Here is a 12,592-nt window from a genome sequence, read left to right as displayed (position 1 = left end):
CTTTACTAAATTTACTTTTATATGTCTAAGAAGTAATTTAGTGAAATCTAAAAGTAATTTAGATATATTATAAAAGTAATTTATAATTTTTCATCAAAATATAACCATGTGAGATCTTGTTATAAAGATTTAATTGTTATGAACAGAACGGCGTAATCGGATCATAGATCGGAGGTGTAATTTAAGAGAAAAATTTATTTGAAGCATAGGTGATTCCTATTTGCTTGATGGACTATTAGTATATATTTTCAGTAGAGTAACACAGAGAGCGCCGTCGTATCTAGAGCATCCTCGGCCGATCAGATGGATCACTGTGCGTCACTGGATAGGAAGAAATCGAGAGCGCGTGATTTACATTTTACGTATTAGGTAGTAATAAATATGCCTACATGCGTGTACATATATATATTAGTATATCTTTGCTATTATGCGTAAGAAGAATAACCTAATCAAGGAAAAAAATCCCTCTGATTTTGTAATTAAAAAACAACTATTTCCTTCAGCGTCATAAATACTTGACGTTTAACAAGAGAACTTTTGATATCCTGGTCATCGATTATACATTACAATAAGTTTTCAAAATCTAACAAGAATCAATTTTTAAAAATTAACCGAATCTCATCAGAAACGTTAAATATTCACATGCAGGATGGAATGCTATAAAACACCCGTACTTTATTTTTATAGCAGAAAGGCCCTTGCTTTAGAGGCAAAAAGGAAAGAGAAATTCCTCCTGCCTTACAAAGCAAAGGAGAGAGAACCCTCTTCCCTTGTAGAAAAGTTTTCAGAAGGGATAATTATATATTCGATTTCTTGCCACACAATCACATCCATATCACTGCGATAATAAATACTAAATATGCCTATACATATATTAACACTGTATATTTGTCATCATGAGTAAGAATCACCTCATAAGGAAAATAAATCTCCTGATTTTGTAGTAAAGAAACAACTATTTACTCCAATATCATGAATACTTGATGTTCAAGGCAATTTTTTTTAAAAAAATTCCTATCATCAATCTTTACTACTCGCTCCGTTTTTTATATTATAAGTTGTTTTGATTTTTTTTTTAAGTTGAACTTACTTAAATTTGATCAAACTATAGAAAAATTTAGCAGCATCTACAACGCCAAATTAATTTCACTAAAACTGGCATTTAATGTATTTTGATAGTATGTTTGTTTTGTATCGAAAATATTGACATATTTTTCCGTAAATTTGATTAAAATTAAAAAACTATAATATTTTTCTACTGAAATCTATTGAAGTTTTAAAAATTTAACCGAATCTTTATTCATACCACCCGTACTTTGTTTTTATAGCAGAAAGGCCCCTGCTTTAGAGGCAAAAAGGAAAGAGAAATTCCTCCTCCCTTCCAAAGGAAAAGAGAGAGCCCTCCTCTCCTCTCCTACCCTCTTCTTCCTCCTCCTCCTCCTCGCCTCCCACCAAACCCTAGCACGAGCAGCCCAATCCATCTCCAGCCTCACGAGCTCCAGTTCGGAGCAGCCTCGCGGTGGGACGAGTCGCCAGTTGGGGAGCTCGGAGGAGGTGAGGCCGTGGTTGGGGGTTGGGAAGGGGGGAAGGCCAAGAAATGGCGGAGAAGGAGGAGGGCAAGGTGGCGGCGGAGGGTGGGGCGGAGGCGGAGGCCGACGAGGAGGTGGAGGTCAAGTTCCGCCTCTTCGACGGCTCCGACATCGGGCCCCTCCGCTGCAACGCCGTCGCCACCACCGTCGCCGCCCTCAAGGACCGCGTCGTCGCCGACTGGCCCAAAGGTTTGCTTCTCCGGTCTCTCCCCGGATCACCCCCCGGGTTCTAGCTGTTCACTGTCCCCTGCGTGATCCGTGGTGCTGAATTGGTAGAGGGATCCTTGATTTTGCTTTGCTAGTATTTGTTTCGCGGCGCGCGGCGACGGGAGGAGGAGATAGTAGTAACGCTCCTTTGACTTGGGGATAGATAGATTCTTGCTTCGTTAGATTTGCTTAGCCTAGTGACTAGTAGTGAGATGACTAGATGGTTTGACACTTGTCTCTGATTCGGGGAAAAGAATTGTGGGGGGTGGGGTGCACCTATTATTAGCAAAGCTTGTTTTATTGATATTCTAAATGGAGGTTTAGTTTAAATTGGCGGGTGTTTAATGCGTATTATTCATGATGGTCTCTGGTACCTAAGTGGGATTGGCTGGTGGGATGTTTTGGTTGCGATCGGGACCATAGCGTAATGTGATGAAGAGATGGTAATGTGTTTATGGTTGCCCGTTGGATGTATGAGGAGGATTAGGTTGGGATTTAATTTTGATTAAAAACAAATCCTATTCCGATCCCCCTCAATCGATTAATCGAACTGGCTCAACGCAATCAAAAGTTATGCAAGGCATCTTAGGTTCATGCATATGTGCAACTATTCACTCGGACTCCCTGAACAGGCATGGTCGCATCATTTCATTTTAGGATGCTGTTAAAAGAGGAGAAAAGCTTCTGGAGCTTGACGTGATGCCCAAGCATCTGAGATAGTCGGCAGTGTTCAGGATTGTTGCTATGGAGCATTGAAGAGGTTGGCTGCAGCAGAGTAGCCTGTAGAGAGCAAAATAGGAAGGCCATGAAGCTTTGCAACACGCAAAGTTCCAAGAGAACTCATGGTGTTCAAGCTGAGGTTACGTATTGCATTGTTGGCAGCTATCCTATTCTCATCAAATCCTTGTCACATCCACACAGGAGGATGAGACCATGAGAGAGCACACCATATTCTCTACTTCAGTTGGTAGGAGCCTGAAAGATATTGCCATCCTGTGGTGTTAGTTCTGATTTTGCCCAATACATTTCCATGTTTTTTCTTGCACACATATAAATAATATGGGACACTGTGTTTTGTTCTTGTCTCATTGAAAGTGTTTTGGTAACAATAGCTGCTTTCATGATACACATTTGCTCTTTCTCCGATACTTCATTTCGTTTTGATGTGATACAATACCTACTGACCTTCACTCTGGACCGTACATTGATAGTTTATACAATACAAAATCCCTCCCCCCCCCCCCCCCCCCCCCCCCCCGCGAATGTATGTGGGTAGTTTTTTTTTTCCCCATAACAAGCATATGTGTTGCTATACACATGTTCATAATATTTATCTGTAATATATTTGTGCGATGCTTCTAATTTCTGCAATGATTTGGTTGTAGATAAAACAATTGTCCCGAAGACTGCTAATGATGTCAAACTGATAAGTGGAGGAAAAATTCTAGAAAACGACAAGAACATTGCGCAGTGCAGAGCACCTTTTGGTGATCTTCCGAGCACTGCTATCACAATGCACGTTGTTGTGCAGCCATCATCAGCCAAATCAAAACCTGGTGAGCTATATTACTTCATAGAAAGTATGTTGGACTGCTTGACATAGTCTAGATTTATAGCTTGTGTTAACAATCATGATAACCAGGGAGTAAATTGTTTCTCTTGCTTACTCTGGATTTGTTCTCTCTGTTTATTATGATTTCACTAATTCATAATTCATATTTTGCCAAATCTGTTTTGGCAAAAGTTGAGTGCAATAGATTTCATTGATTTCCTGAAGTGAACTTTTTCTTAAAATATCACTGAGATGACATTAAATTTGGAACTGTTCGAGATTTCTGTTTAGGAATCAGCGAAGTAAGCTGTCAGCTATCCTGCAATATGTACTACCTCTGGTTATTAATAGTTGATGCCACACAGAGTTGACAGCAGCTGTCTGGCATCAGCTTAATATGACTGGATGGAGTAGTTAAAATAATGACCTTTCCTTCGCTGTTTCAAAGCTGTTACTAGGGCTTCTCCTGCCAGGGCATATGTTTTGTTTTCCGGTTGATTCCCTCTAGTAATCACCACTTTTGGAATTGGCCAAAGGCAACAACAAACTGCCTATACTTGAAATATGCCACTATATCAGATTTGTCAAATATAGCACCATGAACAGTGTTACTGTTACGTAATTAAAAAAAGGTAAAAAAGGACCCTACACATTTGCTCTCAACTCTCAAAGCTATAAATTTACCATTTTCATTTTGGTGCTGTTACATATTCATAAATATTAAAGATACAATTCAAATACAATACAAGTTTGGATTAAAACATCAAAGAAAAATAATCCATGTAAAATACATTATATAGCTGAAATTCTTAACAGCTTTTTTTTTTGGCAATTTAAGGTCCATAGGAATACCGAAATAAATTCTCTCAATAACTATAATTCATAGTGAATATTAAAATGCTCCCTCCGTCCTAGTATATAAGGGATTTTGGATGGATGGGACATATCCTAGTACTACGAATTTAGATGGAGGGAGTATGATCTAGCGGCACACAATTGTGCAGGAAATAAGTCGGCTAGCATTGTATTAGAAGATGTGACCAAAGAAATGGTCTAACCTGTTGTTTATTTTCTGAAGGCTGTCCAGGATTCAAAAGCATGCCTTGGCCAAAATATTAGTTTGCTAGTGTAAGCTATATTAGCTAAATCCCCATGGCTCTGCTGCAGATAAAAATAAAATTGTACATGATGTGATATTTTTTTAAGAAAGGATAGTTTTTTTAATTGAACATTCATAGATATGGAGCACTTAAAAATTACATAATTCTAACCGTAAAGTTTAGCTTGTACATTCATATATATGTCAACTTAGACCTTTTTTGTGTTAATTTTATTTTAGAGACTAAGTAAGAAAGTAAGGATGTGATAGGACTAATGTGTACTATTGAAGAACTTCCTTTTAACATTTTAGAACTATGGATTATCCCTCTTCTACTCTGATTTTAGTGCTGTTCTCTTGGTTACTGCTTAGCGATTTTTTTTTGTGCTATGTAATTTGAAGTCATAAGCTAGTTGAACTGTGATGGCCAACTGTTTGCCAAGAATGCTCATTTATACAAACGATATGAACATGTTCTATTTTAGTATTTCAGTCAATGAACACTGAGGTAATGATTCTGGTAATAGGGACTGCAAGTTACACATGTTACAGTCTCAATTGTCAACAGCACATGCTAAAATCTGATGAAACCCGGATTCTGTTTTCTCTGTTTTTTTCCCCTTTTTTGTTGTGGCAGACAAGAAGACCAACAAGTTGCCAAAGACCACTCGCTGCTCATGTACCATACTATGAAGGTTCAGTGTCAACTCCATCGACAATAATTTGTATGTCCGTGAAAATTATGCAGAGAGACAACGAATGGAGAGAAGATTGAAGAAAATCTGGTGCCAGAGGAGTCCGATGTGTTGTGAGATTGTATTGTAATTGTAAGCTTAGATACTACAGAGAGTTCGTCCCTCTGCGGCTAGGGAAAAATAGATGTCGTTCGGTCGGTTGCTTGTCTGTTTTACCCAACAAAATGTTTCTATATGATGTACAATATACACATACATGCTGTTCTGGAGGAAGAAGTTGGTTGTTTTTCCGTGTCAAGTTCAGTTCAGTTCAGAATTTTGAGGTTTCTTGGTGAGCCAACTGGGAGTTTGGTCCATTTTTCACTTGAGATTCTGTGTTGATGCCCGTCACTGGTACACCAGTCATCAGTCTATGTCGCGGTGTCAATTTTTCTGAACTTTTAAGCTGATCGGTCCTTCCAATCCGAATGCAATTCCACTCTCATCTGGCTCTTCTACCTGGTTTGCTTCCATCAGAATGAGTGAGATCATGTGTCCAAGTTAGTCATGCCCCAAGTTATGGATGAGCTTTTCGAATAGCTACGGCAGAAATCATGGATGGCCTTTGTGATGTTGCCACATGTCTCCTGTTTTAAAGAAATTGCATCAGGTATGAGATACGGTGGATATTATCTTCTGAAAAAAAGAGAGATAAGTGGAGATTGTATGTAATGCTACACCTGCAGTAGCCATCGCTGATGTGTGGGCCCTAGTGGCTGCTCCTGTAGTTATACTACGGAGGATCCGTGTCTACGAGATATAGATATTATCGTTTGGCACCCTTTGGAGTGAAGATATTTTAGAAAAATAGATTTAATTCCTACGAAAATATCGTAAAAATTCTTACATTTACGAGGATGAACGGGAAAGAGGGTAGCATGAAGAGAAGACACGCTCTCTGATTTCATTTTAGTACTTTCAGTGTCAATAACATTGACATTTTATCATAGACGCAAGACGTCAAAAGTTAAATCTGTGCACTCTATTAGAGACTTGAGTTCAATTCTCGTATCCCGATATTCTTTTTATGGAAAAAAATGTGAAATATTCCTTATATATGTATCTTCTCTTGGAAAATCGTCTTTAACAATGTTAGCATGTCTTCAAATAATAATACAAAAAGGTAATAATATTCGTATGTGTCACTTGGGTTTGTTTGGAAGAGCCTCAAAAGTCAAAGCTAGTCAATCCAACACATAGGAAAATTGAATTAAAAAAAGGACAAAGTCCAATTTTCCATCCTCAAGCATAGCCCGAATTTAATTCACATCTCTTAACCATAAAACTAGATATAGAGCCTCCCTCAATTGTTAATACTGGTGCATTTTGCCTCCACGAGCGGTGTTTTGATGGAGATTTCATCCAACTGGGCGATTGCGTAGCGTGGTTTTGTCCGACGTGGGGCTTGAATGTCGCTATAGCTAGGAAGAAAAAAAGAAGAACAGTCGGTATCACATATAAGTGACACTGGGCTGTAGTCATAATCAAGAATGGGCTGATATTTTGGCCCATCTAAACGAGGCCTAGATCTAATCTGGCCCAACAATTGGGACCCAGGACTTGGGCGTGGACTAAACTGTGCAAACTGGACTGCTATTGAGTGTTGACCCTACTACTACTACTATGGGCCCAAATGTAACTGGATTGAGCGATTTCAAAAGAAAAAAAAAACCAAAGGACACTAGTAAAGTACATCTGTTCTAATTCTAAAGTTGGTTACTAAAATGTTAATACTACTAAAACCAGCTCAGACCAGTTGTGTACTTTACTTTGGTTGGAAGGGGCAAACTGGTACACAGAGTCGATAAAAAAAATTATCTACTACTCCCTCTGTTTTAGGTTATAAGATGTTTTGATTTTCGTTAAAGTCAAACTACTTTAAGTTTGATTAAATTTATAAACAAATATAGTAATATTAATAATACCAAATTAGTTTCATTAAATCAATAGTTGAATATATTTTCATAATAAATTTGTCTTGAGTTGAAAATGTTGTTATTCTTTTCTACAAATTTAGTCAAACTTAAAACAGTTTAACTTTGACCAAAATTAAAACGTCTTATAATCTAAAACGAAGGGAGTATAAATTAGACCTAATATACGACATGAGGTTAGACCACTTCACTAATACCTAGTTGAGTACTCCCTCTGAAAAAAAAAAATTACCTCATACTACATGTTGACACATTCTGATACTTTTGACTTTGGATAAGTGTCAACATCCAGTACGAGGGTGAGTTTTTTCTAGGATGGAGGACCGAGGGCGTGGTCTACTTTGGTTGGAGCTTGGAGGGGGACGACTGCTACACAGAAACCATGCAGAAGGGTCAACTTAAATCAACACAAATGTCTTAAATTTCGAAAAGCCACACGAACAAACTTTTTGGTCTTGTTACTCGAAGAGAATCATCACGTTCCCCATTCCCATGCCACAGCCGCTGCATTTGCTCTAAGCCAACACAGACGAATAAGTCGCATTTGCTCATCTTGCTCGATCATAGTTTCTCATGAATCACGAAGCAACATCGACAAAAAATAATAATAATAAAAAAAACCAGCACCACCACCCACCTGCTGCCTCTCATGCATCCGGTTGCTGTTGCCGCGGCTGCGATTGCGGCTGCGGCACGGCATGCGCCGCCGTCATCCAGCTGTACGCCGACTGCTCGCCGGCGGCGTACGCATCCAGGAACAAATCCATCGCGTCGGGATGCCCCTGCGCCGGCATGATCGTCGCCGGCTGCTGGCGCTGCTGCAACGCTGCCATCATCTGTTGCTGCTGCTGCCGCTGCTCCGCCATCATCTGCTGCTGCTTCTGCAGGGCCACCAGCTGCTGCTGCCGGACGAGGGCGCGGACGTGCTCCGACTGCCGCCGCTCGTAGGCGAGCAGGAGGTTCTCCACCATGAGCCGCTCCTCGGCGCGGGCGGCGCCGGCGGCGGACTTCAGGACGGCGACGTTGAAGGTCACCACCTGCTTCTCGAACTCCTCGGCCATGCGGATCGCCTCGGCTTCGTGGTCGTCATCCCACTCCTGCACGCTCGACTTGTCCTTCGCCGGCGGCTGGTCCTCCACGTAGATCTCGTCCTCCTCGTACTCCGCGAACACGTGGTACGGAAGCAGCCTGCAGGCAAATCAATCCATGAACAAATTCACAACATTGTTACTGTAGATATTGAAAATATCGTGTGTGTGGCTGGGTCAATCACGATCAAGACAGACGGAAAACGATCGAGAATTGACGAAAGTGTTAAAAATGGGAACGGGGTAAACTTTGAGTGCTATTAAAGTGAACCGGTATCTTTCGGTGCTATAAAACCAAAAACGTCAATTTTCGATACTATATAACCAATTCTGCCAAATAATTAATGTCTATAAGTATATTATTTCAATGTACTCCCTCCGTTTCTAAATATTTGACGCCGTTGACTTTTTTTAAATATATTTGACTATTCGTTTTATTCAAAAAATTTAAGTAATTATTAATTTGTTCCCTATCATTTGATTCACTGTTAAATATACTTATATGTATACATATAGTTTTATATATTTCACAAAAGTTTTTAAATAAGATGAATGGTCAAACATGTGTTAAAAAGTCAACGGTGTCAAATATTAGCCGTACGATGAGTCTGTGCTAGATGGATGGATGCTTGCATGCAGATGCAGCAACCTTTGTTGATTTCTCGGTGAAATATCTCCTTGTATCAATCACCTAAAGACTTAACTTCAAGTGACATGAGTAAGTGCGGTTGTTTCTCTCGGAGCTGATCCGGCTTTGACGCCGCGTAGCACCAGACAAGTGGTCTTCCGAGGTATATAAAAGAGTTAGGGGTAATCCTTGTAAATACAAGGAACAACATTCATTTTCTCTCTACATTCTCTACTACCATCGTGTTGTTTTGCCGTATGATTCAAGCTGGTCATGGTGCTCATCATGCAAAAGCATCCCATTGAGTGGTGTCTATGAACCTTCGCATATGCACATGCACAGAGACAGTGTAAAGGTTTCTTAGTAGCATATATAATACGCGGATCCACCACCTTGCCCTCCGCCAGCACCGGTGTTGTTCTCTACCTTTGGAGAAAGGGAGAGGTGGATGCAGAGGGAGGGCCGCCTCCACCACCATCGCCGTCCGCTGGATCTGGAAGAGGAGAAGAGGGGGAGATGGATGCAGAGGGAGGGCCACCTCCACCACCACTACCACCGCCCTTAGCCATCGCCTTGGCTGCCGCTGCCCTTGGCCACCTCCCTTACCCACTGCCGTGACCGCCGCCCTTAGCTACTGCCTTGGCCGCCGCCGCCCTCGGCCACCGCCATGGGTGCCACTGTGGCCACCGCCGCCGTCCTTGGCCAGCGCCACCGGAAGGGAAGAGGGAGAAGGGAGGAGGAAGTGGGGGAGGGAAAGGGGAGGCGGCAAGGGAGTGGGGAGGGAGAAGCTGACGGAGACGGAGGGGGAGGAGGCGACGAGGGAGTAGGGAAGGGGGAAGTAGACTGGTGGCAGAGGAGGCAAAGGAGGGGGGGGGGGGGTTGATCTGAATCTGACGAGAGAGAGAGAGAGAGGAGCGTCTCGGTGTGGATAAGGATGCAGTCTCGCCAGCTCGGTTTGATGAGTTTAAAAACAGGTACCTATAATATATTATAGGTGTCGGTTTTTAATTAACCGGTACCTATACTATATATATTATAGGTACCGGTTTTTTAACCGCACCGTTAGAAGTCAGAATGACTTAAAATGGAAAATTAGTCCGTGGCTAAAGAAAAGAAAATTAATATGCACCCTAATTCTATTAACGGCGTGGAAATATGGAAGGAGAGAGAAAGTTCCAATACATATAACTCTCAAAGGTAAGCCCTCATGGGTGGAAAATCATGAAAGAGCCTAAAACTTGGGTCCTATATATAATACCTTAACTTTGTTTCTCCTTGCACAGTACAGACCCATGTACGACTGCTATACTAAAAAAACGAGCTGGTTCGTTAAAAAATCAAAAAAAAGGGAAAAATGAGCATTGCTGATCGTCCCTTTTCACTGTTCATTCATCCTAAGGATATATATGGACTAACGCAGTGCAGAATTCTGAAAAATCCTCAAATGTTTTCGCGTTAAAATTGTTCATGGATTGATTTGATTTGCAAGCAGAACAAGTTTGGCGGCGGTTCAGAATTTCAGATCCTCTGAATAAACCCCTCTTCAGATCGATCGAGAACGCAATATCTAAAGAAGTCGTGTCCGGTGTACAGACTACGACAGAGCAGCAGCAGCACATGAAGAGAAATGGTTTTTAACGCTGATGGCGGTGAGACGGGAGATTGATCGGCGCAGGGGGAGGGAGGGAGCACGCGTACGGCGTACCTGCTGATGGCGTCCTCGACGGAGGCGAAGGGAGTCGCGAAATCCCGGTTGCACGCCCTCCACGCGTCCTCGTGCGCCATCCACTCCGCCGCCGCCGCCGCCGCCATCCCTCGTGCCGACGAAGAAGATCCCACCACCAGCGCCGCCGCTCCAGCCCCCCCGACACCACCGAATCCCTGAGTCTGCTGCTGCGTCGGCGGCGGCGGCACGAGCGCCGGCTGCTTCTGCTTCTGCTGCACGGCGAGACGACGCGGCCCCGCGGCCCCCGCAGCCATCGGCATCCCGCGAGGCGAAGGCGCCGCCGCCGCCGCCGCAGCTCCAACGCCGCTGAATCCGAATCCCCGCTGCTGCTGCGTCGGCTGCGACATCTCCTGCTGCTGCTGCTGCTCCACGGCGGTCGAGCGAGTAGGCACGGATGTGGCGGCGGTTGCTGCGGAGACGACGCCGCCGCTCTGTCTCCCCCTTTGTTTTTCGGGTAATTTGGAACCATGCCATTATAATTTTGTAAAGTTTGAGATATGTTATCGGTATCTCAATGACGTGTAGGGTATCTCAATGACATGTGGGTTAGGATGGTATATCTCAAATTTTGCAAAATTATAATGGCATGGTTCCAATTTTCCCTTGTTTTTCCTAGGATTTTCTTTTGGTCGCATGATGTGGTCTCCGGGCTGAATATTTGGTGAGAAATGGTGGTGGTGATTGGTAATTTGGTAGTACTATAGATGAGGAAATATTAATAAGATAGGAGAAAAATAGCCTAATAAGATATTTATTAGACACGCTATTAACAGTTAACGGTTACGTGAGAAATGGAAGAGGTTGGTTTTATGGTATAGAGTGACATATGTCACGTGAATAAGCGACCCTCAATAAGAGTCAAAAATAGGAAAAAAAATTGTATAGTCTTATTATTGCAGGTTAGCATTTGATAAGAATGATAATGGTGAGTAATAATATAATATTGGTTTTTCCCAATCGGTGTGGTTTCAAAAATATATAAGTTATATATAACTCCTTGTAAATATTGATGTTGCCTTGTAACTCTAACTATTAATAAAACGTAGGTAACATGAGGAGATTGCGATTGCAATCAATGTAACGGTAAAGATGCCATCGTGCTAGTTCGGTGCATTATCTCCTGTAAAATACTTTTTCCCCACTCCTGATTGTATTTGATCGGTTGAAAGTTTACTTATGTGTATATCACCATCATCTTCTTCTTTTCTAACGAGCAATGGTATAAACAACAAGTGTAGTTATTATTCTCTCTTTATTTTGTTTGGTTTTGGAGAGTATTTTTGAACTACCTCCCGGACTAATCAGGTGATCATTCGTGTTTTTCCACTAGAAACAACTAAGAAAAATCACTTTATCGTCTAGACTAGATGGTGTGGTTGGCTCTGGTACTATCTTGACTAATAAGAAGTGTTTTAAATAACGGGCCAAAACATTTAGTGTAGCCTTCTCAAACAGCTACAGCGACAATTATAATGAGCTAAATAAAAATATAGTGGTTAATTGTACACGAGAGTAAATAACTAAAACTTTTCTCAAACAGCTATACAGTGAGAAATAGCAGCAGCTATAGGTAAAGATTTAAAACCTTGCGGATAAGTGATATGGCTATATAATATAGCTGATGTACGCACGTAGTTTAAACTTGTGTTAATGTATGCTATGTTCGCACGTGCCAAACAAGCAGAGTGATACACAGTAGCCACTAGCCAGTGTTCTTAATTTAACTGGCTAGCTACACATTTCGACAATAATTTCCCCACTTTTCCCCTCTACTTTTTGAGATTTTTTACAATATATGATCATCCCATTCCACATTTAGCTTTAGAAAAGTTTCCTGACAAAATTTGATGGGTTTTTTTTACAAAATATCATGACATTTTAGTTTAGAAACATGCCCGTGATTATTTAAAAAATCATGATATTTTAGGAGTGTAGGAACTAGGAAACGTGCCCGCAATTCGTGAGCTGAAAATAATAGGACCTGCAGCTAGCTAGCTCAGACCTTCACCAATATCTAGTTGAAGTTGTACTCTAC

The 12,592-nt window shown here is 41.6% G+C and overlaps 2 protein-coding genes across 2 annotated transcripts; one reads left to right on the top strand and one right to left on the bottom strand.

Moving 5' to 3' along the window:
• Window positions 1-1,383: 1,383 nt before the first annotated feature.
• Window positions 1,384-5,476, top strand: LOC4335685 (membrane-anchored ubiquitin-fold protein 4-like). Its single transcript, NM_001402352.1, has 3 exons — window positions 1,384-1,778; window positions 3,182-3,352; window positions 5,085-5,476. Exons 1-3 carry the CDS (start codon window positions 1,598-1,600, stop codon window positions 5,138-5,140), a joined length of 408 nt encoding a protein of 135 aa, NP_001389281.1. The 5' UTR covers window positions 1,384-1,597; the 3' UTR covers window positions 5,141-5,476.
• A 2,037-nt stretch (window positions 5,477-7,513) lies between these two features.
• LOC136356344 (uncharacterized) lies at window positions 7,514-11,011 on the bottom strand. The gene is made up of 2 exons (XM_066310095.1): window positions 10,537-11,011; window positions 7,514-8,303 (listed from the first exon to the last, which is right to left on the bottom strand). Exons 1-2 carry the CDS (start codon window positions 10,902-10,904, stop codon window positions 7,763-7,765), a joined length of 909 nt encoding a protein of 302 aa, XP_066166192.1. The 5' UTR covers window positions 10,905-11,011; the 3' UTR covers window positions 7,514-7,762.
• Window positions 11,012-12,592: the final 1,581 nt, after the last annotated feature.

Source organism: Oryza sativa, chromosome 4 (genome assembly GCF_034140825.1).
Source record: "Oryza sativa Japonica Group chromosome 4, ASM3414082v1".
Taxonomy (NCBI): Eukaryota; Viridiplantae; Streptophyta; class Magnoliopsida; order Poales; family Poaceae; genus Oryza; species Oryza sativa.
Note: the sequence above shows the minus strand (reverse complement) of the source record. Positions and strands in the feature narration are given on the sequence as shown.